Consider the following 14,674-nt stretch of genomic DNA (forward strand, 5'->3'; position numbering starts at 1 on the left):
CAGAGATGAGTTTAAATTATTTTAACAAAGGATGCCTCTCCTTCCTGTGGCCTGTTTGTTAGTTCTCTGAAAAAAAAAAAAAAATTAAAAAAAGCTTGTTTTGATGCTTTTGCCAGGCATCATCCATAATGTTTCACTGTTTGGCAAAAGGGGAGGGGAAGTAAGTTGCATGAAGAGTATTTGTATTGCAGGGTGTCCATGAATTCCAAAAGAAAGCCTATACCGTAAATGTCCAGAAGGGCATCCTGCAAATAGTTTCTAAAAATGTGTGCATGTGTGGGTTTTTAAAAAAAAAAAAAGCATGTCCTCATCAGTTCTGTAGTCCTTGCAACTGATACCTTTTTTTTTCAAGTTTTAGTATTTTCTGTCAGAATCGTGCAAAGACGTTAATGTGCACATTGCTTTAAATTCTCAGTATACACAGTATGCAAGTAGAGGTACAAATAAAATACTGTTTTGGCGGCTCCGTTGCGGTACAAAATTCAAGCTTTGATTCTTAAATACCTTTTTATGTTTTGGAATCGTGTACGAAATACGAATTCCTAGCAGAGCCTATTTTTAGAGATGGGAGGATATGTAGACTTAATGTCACTTTATATTAAATGCTGATGAATATTCTTTTTCCCTCCAGCTGTAAAATTTCCATCGTGGTATAACGCCATTAAAATACAATGTCGACTATTTTAGAGTAAGCACAGAGGTGCTGTCATATGCTCAACTAAATCGTCAGTCTTCGTTGCTCCTCCGCAGGCTAATCTTTTTAGCTTCTGGTATAATTGGCTCATAACTTAAGGATCAGTCTGAAGTACGACTTGAGCTGCTTGTCGTACGACAAAAATCCACCATGGAGATCTTCAATTACATTGCCTCTTTCATCTTGACGCTTCTGCAGCTTCCAAAATAAGTCTGTTGAGGCTTTTTTTATTTACATAGTGTCCAGTTTTATAAAGTAATTTACATAACAAATAAAGGCATTATATTTTTCTTGCCCCAAAGAGCTTGCGGTCTAACTCTAAAAGGGATTTCAAGATGAAGGGAGGGTGGCAGCTCTTGCTGTGGGAGCACCTAGTATCCCTCAGCTTTTCTGAACTTCACAACCAACGTTAAAATGAATTAGCGGTATTCTACTGAACAAATGCATGTACTACCAGCTGAGTGTCTACTCTGAAGTGGAAGGCTGTTAGCTTGCGATGAAGCAGTTATTTAGTGCTAGCTGCAAGCCCTTAACATTGTTTGGAGTCTGGCCTTTTGTTTGTTGTCGCGTATCCATAGATCTGCCCTTTAGAAGAAAGTTTATTTTTAAGAGGAAGAGCCGTATGTAAACCGCGTGTATGAAAATGTACGTATCGAGCTGCTTTTTACAAGTGTCTCTGCTAAGGGAGAACAATACTTTGTCTGGCCAAAAGGTGAAGAATTTTTTTCTTGGAGAAAAGTTTGCTCTAAGGGCGCTTTGTAACTGCTCTTGCAGTGTGTTGCGTTAGGGAAGCAAATGAAAATAAGGCTCATCGTCGTGTGCCTGATCTGCTGAGTGGTGCCACAACCTTGCCAGCTCCTTAAGTCACTTTCTTTGTACCCTCGCTACTTTTCACGCTGAACACCGTCGGATTTATTTTGTCTTACGCGATGTTTGAGAGCGGGGTTAGTGGCTGTCATCGTGCTAACAAAGCAATACAGAGAGTTTCGTTAAGGAAAAGACTGTAGGAGGTTTTGAATGGAGAACAGCTCTGGCTTTGAGGAGAGGATTTCCTGCCTTTCTTGTAAGTGCCCAAATACCCAGGGAGAGACTGAACGCCTCCCGGAAGGTCCAGAGGTTCGCACCGCCGTGCCCTTCCCCTGCTCTGCCTGCGGGTTTCTCACCCTCCCCGTCGTCCCCTGGCTGGTAAGCCCTCGGAAAGGAGGGACGCCTGAGGCTCTTTCCCAGCACGGAGGGCTCCAAGTAGCAGCGGGGAGGCGGTGAAGAGAGACAGCGTTTGCATTTTCGGCCTTGGCCGTTAAAGCTGGTGTCTTCTCGCGCTGGTTATTTCAGCAGAAGCTTCTGACGGAGAAAAACCAGCCTCCGGGCGGCCCAAGGGCTCCTGGATGCCACCAGTTCTCGCGCTGCTCTAGAACCGCCGTCTTCTGCAGCAGCTCTCTCGCAAAAAATGCTGTAGAGGCTTACAAGGGAGAGATCTCTGGATGCCTTTCAACTGCACTGTAGATGCTGGGAAAAACCAGTGTTTTAAGAGAAGTCTCGGTAGCAGATGGTGATGGCGTTCGTCCAAGAGAGCTTCCTCCTTCCTCCCTTTGAAGGCAGGGATTTTTCTAGTTCTCGGATACGGAAGAGCTGTTGCTGCCCTGCATGTTCGTGTTGGCTGACTTCCTCTAACTGTAAGGGGAAAAAAAAAACGGTTCTCCACGTCGTTGAAATAATTTCTTCCTCTTGTTCCTGTGCCACACCCCTTTCCTCCAGAAATGGGTTTGTAGGGGAAGTTTTGTCCCTGCCCCAGGTTATTTGAGTGCTCTCTGCAGGTTTTACTGCATAGAAAATCCTTTACGATATGGTAAAGAAGTGCTTAATTTTGAGCTAGCACACTTCTTCCTTGGATTCTTAACCTGTGGCTGGGATGTATGTAATGAGAGATCCATAATTAAGAATCACTTGGTTGAAGTTAATTACCTTAATAGGCTATCTTTTAGAATTTATCCCTGGTGACTTACTGAAGGTATAGCCGAGCTGTTGGCAGATGGAGAACACCAGCTGCTCCGTGCAGAGGTTTTCTGCAGCTGGTGCTGCACGGGGGTGTGGAGCCAGCTCCGGTCTGAGGCCGTGGCCCTGCGCGGGGGGTCGGACGCTCTTTCCGGGGCCAGCTGGGATTTAGCGGGGCCGGTGCTGAGCGAAGACTAGTAAGCCCTGAGCCCAACCTGACTGCAGTTTACGCCAAGCTCTGCAGGCGTCGTTCCTGTTTCCCTGTTAGCCACGTCTTCTGGCGTGCGAGACGGTGGAGAACTGGCGTGGTTTAACCCCACGCCTGATGTTCTGCTAGTTCAGTGGCGGCTATAACACCTAAATAAAAAGTAAATTTATATATATTTAAAAAGTGAAGGTCCTGAGGGCACTGAGAATGAGCTGGGGTGAAGTTTCTAAGGAGTTGCTATCTTTTTTTGTGACTAGGAAAGCTTCCTAAACTGATGGACCGAGTTGGTGATTCTCGTGCCCTAAAATCTGAGGGGGTGTGTGTGTCCCTGAATGTAGGAGCTTGGTGTGTGAACTTCACAACTAACATTAAAATGAGTTAGCGGTATTCTACTGAACAAAGGCATGTACTACCAGCTGAGTGTCTACTCTGAAGTGGAAGCCTGTTAGCTTGCGATGAAGCAGCCCATATGGCATTTTCAGTTACCTGGCTTCAGCGGGGCACTGTGCCTTAGTTTTTCATAGAATCACAGAATCATTAAGGTTGGAAGAGACCTCTAAGGTCATCGAGTCCAACCGTCGACCCACCACCACCATGCCCACTAAACCATGTCCCTGCGCGCCTCATCTACACGTCTTTTAAATACCTCCAGGGATGGTGACTCCACCACTTCCCTGGGCAGCCTGTTCCAATGTTTAACCACTTTTGGATGCTTTTGTGCTGCACCTCAATGAGGGCATCTGCGAGACCCCGTCCTCTGCTCTCTCCCTGTTTTCACCCTTGCGTAGCCTGGCAAAGCGAGGCTGGGGAGAGGATTGCTGTCTCTAAATACGAGAGTGGGGGTGCTTTAAAAAAAGAAAAAAAAAATGCAGGCTTCATAATGCAGAAAAAAAATTGCATGTCCTGACAGGAATAAATATATTCCAGAAATCAAAAGGAGGTTTCCCGGCACCAGGACGGGAGGTTTCTGGAACCAATCCCTTCGTCAGAGCAGAGACAACAAAACAGCCGCGTGCTTTTAAGATTGGGAAATTTGTGAAAGGGGAGTGCAGGGTGTCAGTGGCCACGACAGACAGGAGAAGACTTGGCTGAGTAACGTGGGGAGCCTCGTCCTGTTCCTTTTCTTGCGTAGAGCTCGTTAGTTTTCCAGCAGGGTTTAAGCAGTATGGAAGAGCACAGTGAACGTGGGGAAGCTGGTTTTAGTGATCGTATACATGAACTGGGTATTAAAATAGAGGGGTGCTTACCAGTTGCAGTCACTGGAGGGACCGGAGCAGCAGCAGAAGGCTCTGGTTTGCCTGCCAGTGGCCTATTTTCACCTGTGTGACGTTGGTGGTATTTTTATTGCTTCTTCTCTCAATAGCAGGGCATGATCCTTGTTCAAAGCATTTTTCTGCGGTAGTTAGTTGATAAATCTCAGACTTTGATTCAAAGAAAGACAAAATACTTTGAGGGGCTCCTATTCTGCCATTAATGTGGGGACTGCTGACTTACGGATGTGCCACATCGGAGATGGCTGTAATACCGCATCAGGTGGGCCTGTGTGCAGGTTTTTAGGTTTAAGGTGTCAGAAGAGCAGGCGAGTGAAGCAAGCGGACACTCGGTGGGTTTTGTTTGCTGTCCTGACGCCTGCCACGCAGAAGTAGAGCGTCCATCTCCCTGTTGGAGTGGTCGCGGTCTCTGACTTCTGCTTGCCGGCGGGGGAAGATGTAGCAGCTCAGCTGCCGTTGCCGCACTCCTCCATGACAAGGCCCTTTCTTTTGGGGATACAGAAACCCTGGAGTTTGTCCCGCCTTTCCCTTCGCTTATACTCTGGGGTCTTGGACTCCCCTTCCTATGAGGGTGCTCCTCCTGGTCTGGTGTCCCTGGGGGTATGGTTCTCCTCACGTTGCATGATGAGGCCCGGGCAGCCAACGCTCCTCTCTCGACAAGTAACTTAACCGTTTGATTTAGCTATAGTAAGGTTTGCTTGAGGGAGTCTTAAAATAAGATGCGTATGCTAAACTTCCCTGCAAGTAAAGCACTTGGTAGACTTCCCATCCTGAAATGCTGACGGAGTTTGCAATCCTGAAATTCATTTAAGGAGCCCAGAAGGAGAAATTGTCCAAAGTCCTTGAATTGCTCCCGCTTTCTCCCTCCATCGGGCCGTGATGCAGATTTCTCTCTCTCTCTCATTCGTGAACGGTTGTTTTTACGTCTGTTCTTGTTTGAAGTAAATGCATTAGAAATAGAGGATGATCGAGATTTGGGCGTGCCTCCTAAAATAGAGTTTACATCTTCTCTCAAGATTTCTTCTGGTGATGGTTGGGGGTGGCCTCTATGGAAATAGATAAAAATAACTCAGTGGTTATTTATGAACGTGGGTAGCTGATGGCTCTAGCCGCTCCTGGGGAACTTTGATGCTCTAAAAGGGCCTGTCTTACTCCGCTCTGTACAGCGACCAAGTTAACCCGCCGAGGGGAGAATACACCATCTTCAAACATGTGCTTGCCGGTCGGGTTTCTGGCTTTTCAAAGATGGTTTGGTCTGGGAGTGAGTCTCCCTCCTGCCCCCGAGTTGCTTTCTTTGCTGTCCAGCTTTCTCAAGTGCTGCCTCTGGGTGTTTGGGTGTTGCTCTCTGACTGCTTAGCGCTCCTGCAGCTCGCGCGGCGGGGCCTCGGCGTGCACCTCCTGCGCTGCTGGGACGGGGGGGACAAGGAACATGCTCTCGCTTGGGTGACTCTGCGTTCTGGGGATGGCTGCTGCTTCCCCGAGTTTAACCGGAGGGGTGCCCGCTTTCAAAGGGCGGTAGGAACGAGGGCTTCTTCGTGTTGCACGCTTATCTGTCTGCAGATAAGCAAACACATATTGCAAAAATGACAGTAGCACGTTATCGTGCCTGTCTCTGACATGTAAGAATTTTGTTAAAACCCGAGATCCTTCTTTCCAGAGGAACGTTAGTAACATCTATGCTGCATTCAGGTTTATTTTCTAAACATTCCTTTTTTCCTTTTGGAAAAAACCGTAGGGGTTTAATCCTGCTGCCATAAGCCATAACATCTGGCTACATTTTTCTCTTTGCTCTGGAGCCCGTGTATCTTGTTAGCTCTAGTCTACCCTTTAGCTCATTAATAGTAATATTAATCTGTTCCAGTTCTCAGCTCTAATCGCAGATTCCATCTGATCAGGGTTTTCTCTTGATCATTTCCAAGCAGCTCATTATCTAATACAGCTGTAAATGTTGCTGGGCCTGACACTAATGCATATTTTGTACCACGGGGGAATTTGACTAATAAAATAATCCAATTAGACATTTGTTTTTGTCTCCCTGGGGCATCTTAGATTACTTGTCTACCTCAGTTATGTCTTGTAATTAGTTAACGTTTGTACACCCCTTTGATGTAAAAGCACTGGTATTATGCTTGGCTCTGGCTCTGGATCAGAACTTTAGAAAAGAAATAGCTGGGGATTAAAATTGCAGCAGTTATCTAGCGGGTGTACGGATACCGTCAGACCTGCGCTTGTCCGTATCTTCAGTGCTGCCTGGCGGTGGTGGAAGTATTTTGAGGATTGCCTATCAGGTGTTGGGAGCTCCTGAACACGAGGTGTCTCAAAACAGGAGTTCAGTCCGTGTACAGAGGAGCCTCGGCCACGTTTGTCAAAGGCAGACCAGACTGCTAACGTTTGTTTTCTGCTTTAGAAATGAATAGATCAAACGGGCCTGCATTTTGGAGTCCCTAGAGAATCGCATGAATTAATTCAGTTTTTAAGTGTTTTGCTGGTGGTATGACAGTATCAAACCCTGTTTCTTTTTCTCCCCCCCCCCTTCTCTCTTTAGTCTTTCCTTGGTTTGGCTTGGATATCGGAGGGACCTTGGTCAAACTTGTTTATTTTGAACCAAAGGACATCACCGCTGAAGAGGAGGAGGAAGAAGTGGAAAATCTCAAAAGCATCCGCAAATACCTGACATCAAATGTAGCCTACGGATCTACAGGCATTCGGGATGTGCACCTTGAACTAAAGGACCTTACCCTGTGTGGACGTAAAGGCAATCTGCACTTTATACGCTTTCCTACTCATGACATGCCTGCTTTTATTCAAATGGGAAGCGAAAAACACTTCTCGAGCCTCCATACTACCTTATGTGCCACGGGAGGTGGAGCGTACAAATTTGAGCAGGACTTTCGCACAGTATGCATTTTTGGCTTCTATACGATTAGGCTCTGGTAGTGAAATCTTTTTTTAAAGCTTGAAACTAGAAAACTCGCTCTGCAGACTCTAAACCATCTCTAAATCTTAGCTTTGGAAGAGTGTACCTAACTCAAATTAAACCTGGTTCGGGAAACAGCATGTGGACTCAAGTTCGCATCTCCAAATTCGGATACTTTCTTTCCTGAAAGTGCATGTAACATTCCTGTAACTAAAATTATGCACTAACTTCCATGGCGTGTGCTCTTACAAGACTTTCTCTGTGTCATTAATCTCTGATTACGCTGATCTCGGTCTTGTGGGTTTTTTTTTCCTCATTGCTGTCTTTCACACGCTTAGTATTTGTTTTATCGTTCCTTTGCTCATGTGGTTTCATTTCTAACACACATGCGAGTGAGCTGATTGAGGTTCAGTCAGATTTGGCGGTAAATTAACTGAAAGGAGGTTAGTAGTTGGGATGTGACATCATCATGTGGCTTGGTTACAAGTTTGATTCTCGTTCACAGGTGAAAACATGTGTGATAAATACTTTGTTTAACCAGGGCTTGAAAAAGTGCCTCAAATAAAGAGGCTTTTTGTGCAGTCAAGGCAGTGACATGAGGGGAAAACAATTTCAGAACTTCCTCTGTTTTCTGGGTGGTTTTTTGGCTGTGGTTTTTGGGGAGGGGGGGGGATTTTTTTTTTTTTTGGTCCAACAGTTAAGTCCCTTCTCATTTTTCTTTGTTTTTCATGCTAATGCCTCAGAGTCAGGGCCTAAGTCAGGCCCGTGGAAGGTGACGGGATTCTCTTGGCGTCCGTCTGCGGATCCAGCTGTTGGTTTCCCCGCGCTCCCACCTCTGCGCGCGCGCTGTAGGGCCGGGGTAGTCAGCAGTCCGCGTGCGCGGAGAAAGACGGAGCCCTCCTCTGATCTGTGCTTCTCTCTCAGCCACCACGGGGAGTAGTGGAGATAGCTGAATTCAGCTGGCAGGGAACGCGTTTTTCTAGCCCTGAGCGTAAACACTTCAGATCCCTAGTTACTTCTTGAATATTCTTCCTTCTTTTTTTATTTTTCTCCACCAGATGGGTGACCTTCAGCTCTGTAAGCTAGATGAACTCGATTGCCTTATTAAAGGAGTTTTGTACATTGATTCAGTTGGATTCAACGGACGTTCGGAGTGCTACTATTTTGAAAACCCGACGGATGCTGAAAGATGTCAGAAGCTCCCGTTCAACCTGGAGAATCCGTACCCTCTCCTTTTGGTGAACATTGGCTCAGGGGTCAGCATTTTGGCTGTGTATTCAAAAGAAAACTATAAACGGGTAACGGGCACCAGGTGAGTGCTGGGGGGGGGGTAAATTCACTTCGAGTTTTATTTTAGAATCTGGAATGTATTTCTGCATTGTCGACAGCGTTTTCAGGGAAAAGCTGCGTTAAAGGTGGCGAGTCGAATGACTGAGCTGCTGCTTTCACTCTGCAGTCCCTCATTTCTGCTGACAAAGATCCCTCCGGGAAGAGAGATTCCAAATTTCATGTTTTGGTTTCCTTACTGCAACCAGTCTCTAATCCCTACGGCAGGGCAACTGAAAAAACAGCTTCGTGGGCATGGTGGTGTTGGGTTGACGGTTGGACTCGATGATCTTAGAGGTCTCTTCCAACCTTAATGATTCTATGATTCTATGAAAGGTGGCGAGTCGAATGACTGAGCTGCTGCTTTCACTGCAGTCCCTCATTTCTGCCGACAAAGATCCCTCCGGGAAGAGAGATTCCAAATTTCATGTTTTGGTTTCCTTACTGCAACCAGTCTCTAATCCCTACGGCAGGGCAACTGAAAAAACAGCTTCTAAACTGTTTGGTTTTATGTGCCACCAGAGAGATGCCATAGTTTGGGATTATCCCAAATGTACTCATAACGATCACGCTAACGACCGTTAGCTTTGATCCTAGCAGTAGAGATTTGCATCCTGACTGCCGAAAGTTACCTTACTTTGGTGGAAGGGACGCTGGCACGGCAGTAACTCCCCAGAGAGCTGCTGGACTGCTGCAGCTACCCTTCTTGAAGATGTGGCTCTTGTTGCCAGGCAAAGCCAAAGAGCTCTGTGGCTTTAAGCTTTCCTGAATTTCTTGAAAGTTAGCAATAATAATAATAAAAAAACCCCCACGGTACAGATCTTACTCTTGCTACACGTCACTGTTGGCATGTGCTCACAGTAAAGTGAACAGGACATAGGTTTTTTTTTTTCCCCCCTAAGTTTTGAATAGCTATGCCCTAATACTCCGGTTATCCCTCAGGACTAATATTTATTTTAAGATTGACTTCTCTGAGCGCTGGGAAGAAGGTGGGTATTGTAAAATAAGAAAATGAATTTCTCATTTAGAAACATGCCCTCTGCAGAAGGCTGTGAGGGCGTGGGATTCCTTGCAGGCTGTAAGTTATTTGAAAGTAACAGATTTAAAGAAAACTGCTGCTCTTCCAAGATTGCTCTCACTGAAAAGAGAAGGAGCTGAAGGAATGGGGCAACCTGAGCTGACCGAGCGTAGCTGAGTGATCCGAGCTTTCGGCGGAACGAGCCGTTTTCTTTCTGCGTCCCTTTAGAAGCAAGGCGGGTGACTTTCATTTTGCTTTATGCTGCAGCCTTGGAGGGGGAACCTTTTTTGGTCTCTGCTGCCTTCTTACCGGTTGCTCCACCTTTGAAGAGGCCCTAGAGATGGCGTCCCACGGAGACAGTACCAAAGTGGACAAACTAGTGCGGGACATTTACGGAGGAGACTACGAGCGATTCGGATTGCCGGGCTGGGCTGTAGCGTCCAGGTAATGACTTGACTGATTTTTATTTTCACGGGAGGTTCTGCAAGGCTGAGAAACCGGATTTACGTCTCTTAGGAGAGCTACCGTTCCTTCTGCTGTTCTGTTTTACTGGGTCTAAGTTACTGAGAGCAACGCTTTTTAAAGTTAGAAAGAAATACTTCAAGATGAGTCACTTTGGTTAAATTAGCAGTTCCCGTTTTCTCCTGGAATGCTGATGCGAATGGACCTTTAACCCGAAAACTCTCTTTACAGCTTTGGAAACATGATGAGCAAGGAGAAGCGGGAATCGGTCAGCAAAGAGGACCTCGCGAAGGCTACTTTAATAACCATCACGAATAACATCGGCTCCATAGCACGGATGTGTGCGCTCAATGAGGTATTAAGGGGACATCTGTGTCACTGCTTCCTGTCGAAAGCATCGCTCGTGTGCTACTGTCACGCAGTACCTCTGTCCCTGCACGCGCTTCTGTAGGTGCCTGTTCGTACTCGTCTTTTTGGATGTTCAGTAAGTCGTCGTCCGCTCGTTTTGGATTCTTCGGTGAATTTTGTCCCTGCTCGTCTGTGTAGTTTGAGGCAGACCGTTGTGCTGTGAAGGGAAGAGCTGTGGACGAGTTAGGGTTTGGCTGTTGGTCTCATTAGGTCCTCTGCTGCATCAGGAGTTAAACGGCTTCTCCGTGGTGGTTTGAGGAACGGTAGGTGTGCGGTAAACTACGGCTCTTGGGACCGCTGAGAGAGAAGGAAAGGTGGGGCGGAGGGGCGGAGGGGCTGGATACCTCCCCTGGGTTGTTTTAACGAGCTGCTCTTGATTTCTTGGTCAGGCCCCACCGCTTCCACGGCCGTTCCTGTATCTTTGTGCTTTCAGCTTCTTTACAGTGCTGCCTTGTTGCATTCATGTCAAGCAGCATTGTACAGGGCTATGAAAGAACAGAGACATGCTCTCCGCTCCATTCTGAGCCCGTTCCCGTGGGACGGGCTGACGGGGTGAAGCATCCACCCGACTCCTGTCGCTGTTGGGAGGTGCTTACGGTTTACCTTCATTTTCTCCTGAAACCAGGCGAGATTTTATTATAAACAGTCTTGCCCACAACGCATCTGCTGAGTCCTCACCGGAGTACACAGCTGAGTGCAGAGAGGATGCTGAACAGTTAGGGGGAAGCGTTAATGAATGTGGGGACGGAAGGGAAATCCGTAGAAGGACGCGAGTGAAGGAGCAGGTAGGACTTGATCCTGATTCCTCGGTCAGAGGAGGAACTGAAAATTATTTTCTTGTTGGAGAGCAAGAAAGCTTCAGAGTTCATCAGTTGGCTCAGGAGAACTATTTTGGGATTGAAAAGTTTGGCTGGGAGTCTGATTTAAATCCAAATCTCACTGCTTGGTTGGTCTTTTCCTTTCTTTCAGAATTGTGTTGGTTATGGGTTTCTAAATCTTCTTTTTCTTCCCCCAATCCCCCCCCCCCCCCCCCCCCCCCCAACCAAGGATTAAGACTGCATAACAGAATAACTGATATATGCTGAAGTACCATTTCTTACCTATTTACTTTTGGATGATGTTCTATAATATTTTTTCATTATTTTAGACTAACAGGATTTTACAAAGTATAAAAAACAAAAAAAAAAAGGAAACATAAAAGTCAAATATGTAAATTTGTGCATTTCTGGCATCTTATCACTGCATACCATGCATGTCATGGCTTAGAAAAAAAACGGATTTGCACATCACTGAAGGTACACTATGGTCATCAGTGGCCATTTGCACTAGATGTTACAGTTTTACATGGTAAAACAGAATTAAAAATAGAAGGTAAACTGAACAGTGTGTTGGTAAAGCAAAACTTAAATGCATAGATAAATACCATAAGAAATGGAAAGGTAGTTTCTAGTTTAAGGGAGCAAAACCAATATTGTAAACATTGATTTCCTCTGTCTGTTTTGTTTTCTGCAAATCATTCATTTGTTAGTCAGTTTTAATGCTGTATTGAGTACAGCAATTGTAGATGAAGGTGATTACATATGTAGGTTTTTGGTTTGGTTTTGCTTCTGCGTTCAGTATTTCTGATACTCTGGCTTTGTCTTTCTTACAGTGATGACTAGGGCCTTTTCTCCAGGCTAAACAACCCCAGCTCCCTCAGCCGCTCCTCATCAGACTTGTTCTCCAGACCCCTCACCAGCCTCGTTGCCCTTCTCTGGACACACTCCAGCACCTCAATGTCTTTCTTGTAGTGAGGGGCCCAAAACTGAACACAGTGTTCGAGGTGCGGCCTCACCAGGGCCGAGCACAGGTTTTTTTGTCTTTCGGCGTAGTCTCCAGCCCTCCCAGTGCAGCTCCTGACCATCTCAGCGCACCCTTTCTGATCTCACCTTGCTCTTCTGAACTGTCTCCTGCTGCTGCCAGACCCCGAGCCAGCTCGGTCTCATCTCTTGCTTGCAGATCGGCTCTTTTGGGTCCAGTTTTAAGATTCTAAATTCAGAAAGCTGCAAATGCATGATAACTCTTCTCTCCGCAGCTCCCATCCCCGCTCACCGCGGCGGTTACGCTCCTTAGCTGCCAGGAACAGCTATTTGGGGTGATGCGGTTTCTCTGGATCTCGTTGCTTTAGCGTCGAGTGGTGATTTCCCTCCGCTTTCAGCTGGTTGTTCTTCATCAAGTCTCACCGGAAAATGTATTTGAAAAGCCGCACGTGACATTTTTACACGGCACCATAAGTGTAACTTTTTTCTTCTTACTCTAAGGTGGGGCTTTCATCGTCGCAAGCAGAAAATGGAATTTAGCCTTAATGTTCCTTTTATTTTTTTTTTCCCTTAATACTTGCAGAACATTAATCGGGTGGTGTTCATTGGCAATTTCCTTCGGATCAATACCATTTCAATGAGGCTTCTGGCATATGCTTTGGACTACTGGTCGAAGGGACAGTTAAAAGCACTTTTCTTGGAACATGAGGTGAAATTACTTTCTGTTTTGTCTCGTGTAAAAAGGAAAAAGCCTTTGGAGGCTCTGGAAACAGCCGCCTGGAGTCCGTAGCTGTCGGTGTTACGCACTGTGCAGCAGGTTCCGGGTGCGTTGTTGCTGCAGCCACAGTTACTGCAGTGCCCAGCGTAGGGTCACAAAACCCACGTGTATCGTTCCAGTAGCTAATATAAGAACTGTTTACTACCAAGCTCGTCTTGCTTGTGAACTTTCTTTTAAGCCTATTGACAGTAGAGGTGATTCTGTGCAGCTCTGCTTTCCCATGTAGCAGTTACAGTTAGTCTCTCGTGTAACGTACCTACCTGTAGTTACTTCTTCCCACCACCTTTTACAAGTCGTTAAAATCACACCGTATGGGTAATGTTCTTGCCTCAGGCGCCTGCCCGTGTTTGAGGTTTTAACAGATATTCCCGTCTCTTTGCTCTTCAGGGTTATTTTGGCGCAGTCGGCGCTCTTCTGGAACTCCTGGATTCAGCCTGACTGGGTGCGGGCTCTGCACGTTGGACCGAGGAGGTCGGGGCGCTTCCTGGGTCGCAAAGCCCGTGTTTCGCTTCAAAGCGTCCGTTCGCTGACCGTTACGCTAACTGCGCGTGACCTGATGAGAAAAGGAGAGGGCTGCTGCGTTCCTGTCCGTAAACAGTTGAACCCAATCTTCAGTTACAGCGCGGGTCTGTTCCGAAGGAGCGTGTGTGCAGACGCAAGCGCCGCCTTCCGTCGGCCTGTCTGGAGCATCTGTAGGGCATTTAGTCGCTGGCATCAAATAGCCCGTTTTACGCAGTCTCTACGTGTGTTTAATGGTGGTGACGTAATAGCAGACTCGCACTCCGCTCCCCCCCATCAAGACTCCTCCGAGCGCCGAATGTTTACCCCGCTCACAGTTTATCGAGTTCAGCTGCAGCGTTTTGTGTTCCGCAAACGGAAGGCGTCGCGTTCCCGTTACGCGGTAAATCAGTCTGTAAAGGGGAAAGGACGTCAGCGCGGCCCTGGCGCCCAAAAACCATACGGACCGCTTCCGCCTCCTCCGAGCCGTACAGCTGTCGGTGAGGCTCTGTACAGCCGTACAGACGCCGTGGCGCTGTCGGTGAGGCTCTATTCCTGGTGTCGCAGTTTCTTACCTGTGTACAGCAGAGCCGAAAGGTAAGGCACAAGTCCTGTGCCTCGGGTTGGTTCTGACTGCAGCCCGTAACGCTTCCGTACAGCCCACGCTGCCCTTCGCGACGTGCCGTAGCGCTGGCGTAGCGTTAGGAGCGTCCGTCGGCCTCTGACCTTGAGGTCTGCTGAAAGCAAATTTGAAGGTGAAATAGCGGGGTTTGGGTTTGGCGTTTGTTTGTTGGGGTGTTTTTTCTGTGTCGTAAAACTCGGCTGCATGTAACTGTACCAACTGTTGCCTTTCAGTCACACGCTTGGGATCTTCTCTGTAATGTTCCATTTCGTGTTTATTAATTGTTACGCGGGTAGTTTCCAGGGGAGACCTCTCCTTCCCGTACGCGTGCTGTACTCTTCTCCGCTTTCTCTGTGCATGCCGTCTTGCATACAGCCTGCAAACCGGGTCGCTGCACTCTGGAACCCCGCAAGACCTCAGGGCGTGGACGTAGAAGCGGCTTGCTGCACGCTGAATAAACGATCTCTCAGAGCAACAGAGGTGCCGAGAGCGGCCAGCAGTTTAAAAAAGAAAAGCAAGCACGGATGCGGTTTGTGATCTGACTTTCCCTCCTCCTCTCTCTGCTTCGCCCCTGCTCTTTGCGGAAATTCTTCCCAGGCTTGGACCTTGCGTTGCGAAGTGCACGCGGTCCCCGGCGGGAAGGGTGTTCGTGTTCTCGTGGCCGTGCTGCCAGCGTCGGCT

The 14,674-nt window shown here is 47.2% G+C and overlaps 1 protein-coding gene across 1 annotated transcript; it reads left to right on the forward strand.

The window, feature by feature from the left end:
* Window positions 1-5,377: 5,377 nt before the first annotated feature.
* On the forward strand, window positions 5,378-13,860 carry PANK2 (pantothenate kinase 2). Its single transcript, XM_009331860.1, has 7 exons — window positions 5,378-5,426; window positions 6,711-7,063; window positions 8,141-8,394; window positions 9,694-9,870; window positions 10,120-10,243; window positions 12,679-12,804; window positions 13,261-13,860. The coding sequence occupies exons 1-7, from the start codon at window positions 5,411-5,413 to the stop codon at window positions 13,309-13,311; spliced, it is 1,101 nt and encodes a 366-aa protein (XP_009330135.1). The 5' UTR covers window positions 5,378-5,410; the 3' UTR covers window positions 13,312-13,860.
* Window positions 13,861-14,674: the final 814 nt, after the last annotated feature.

The sequence above is a fragment of the Pygoscelis adeliae genome, unplaced genomic scaffold (assembly GCF_000699105.1).
Source record: "Pygoscelis adeliae isolate BGI_AS28 unplaced genomic scaffold, ASM69910v1 Scaffold209, whole genome shotgun sequence".
NCBI lineage: Eukaryota > Metazoa > Chordata > Aves > Sphenisciformes > Spheniscidae > Pygoscelis > Pygoscelis adeliae.

Coding starts and splice junctions, on each gene's coding strand:
- PANK2 (XM_009331860.1), top strand. Junction 9,871..10,119: donor GGCTGGGCTGTAGCGTCCAG/GTAATGACTTGA, acceptor CTCTCTTTACAG/CTTTGGAAACATGATGAGCA. Junction 12,805..13,260: donor CACTTTTCTTGGAACATGAG/GTGAAATTACTT, acceptor TTTGCTCTTCAG/GGTTATTTTGGCGCAGTCGG.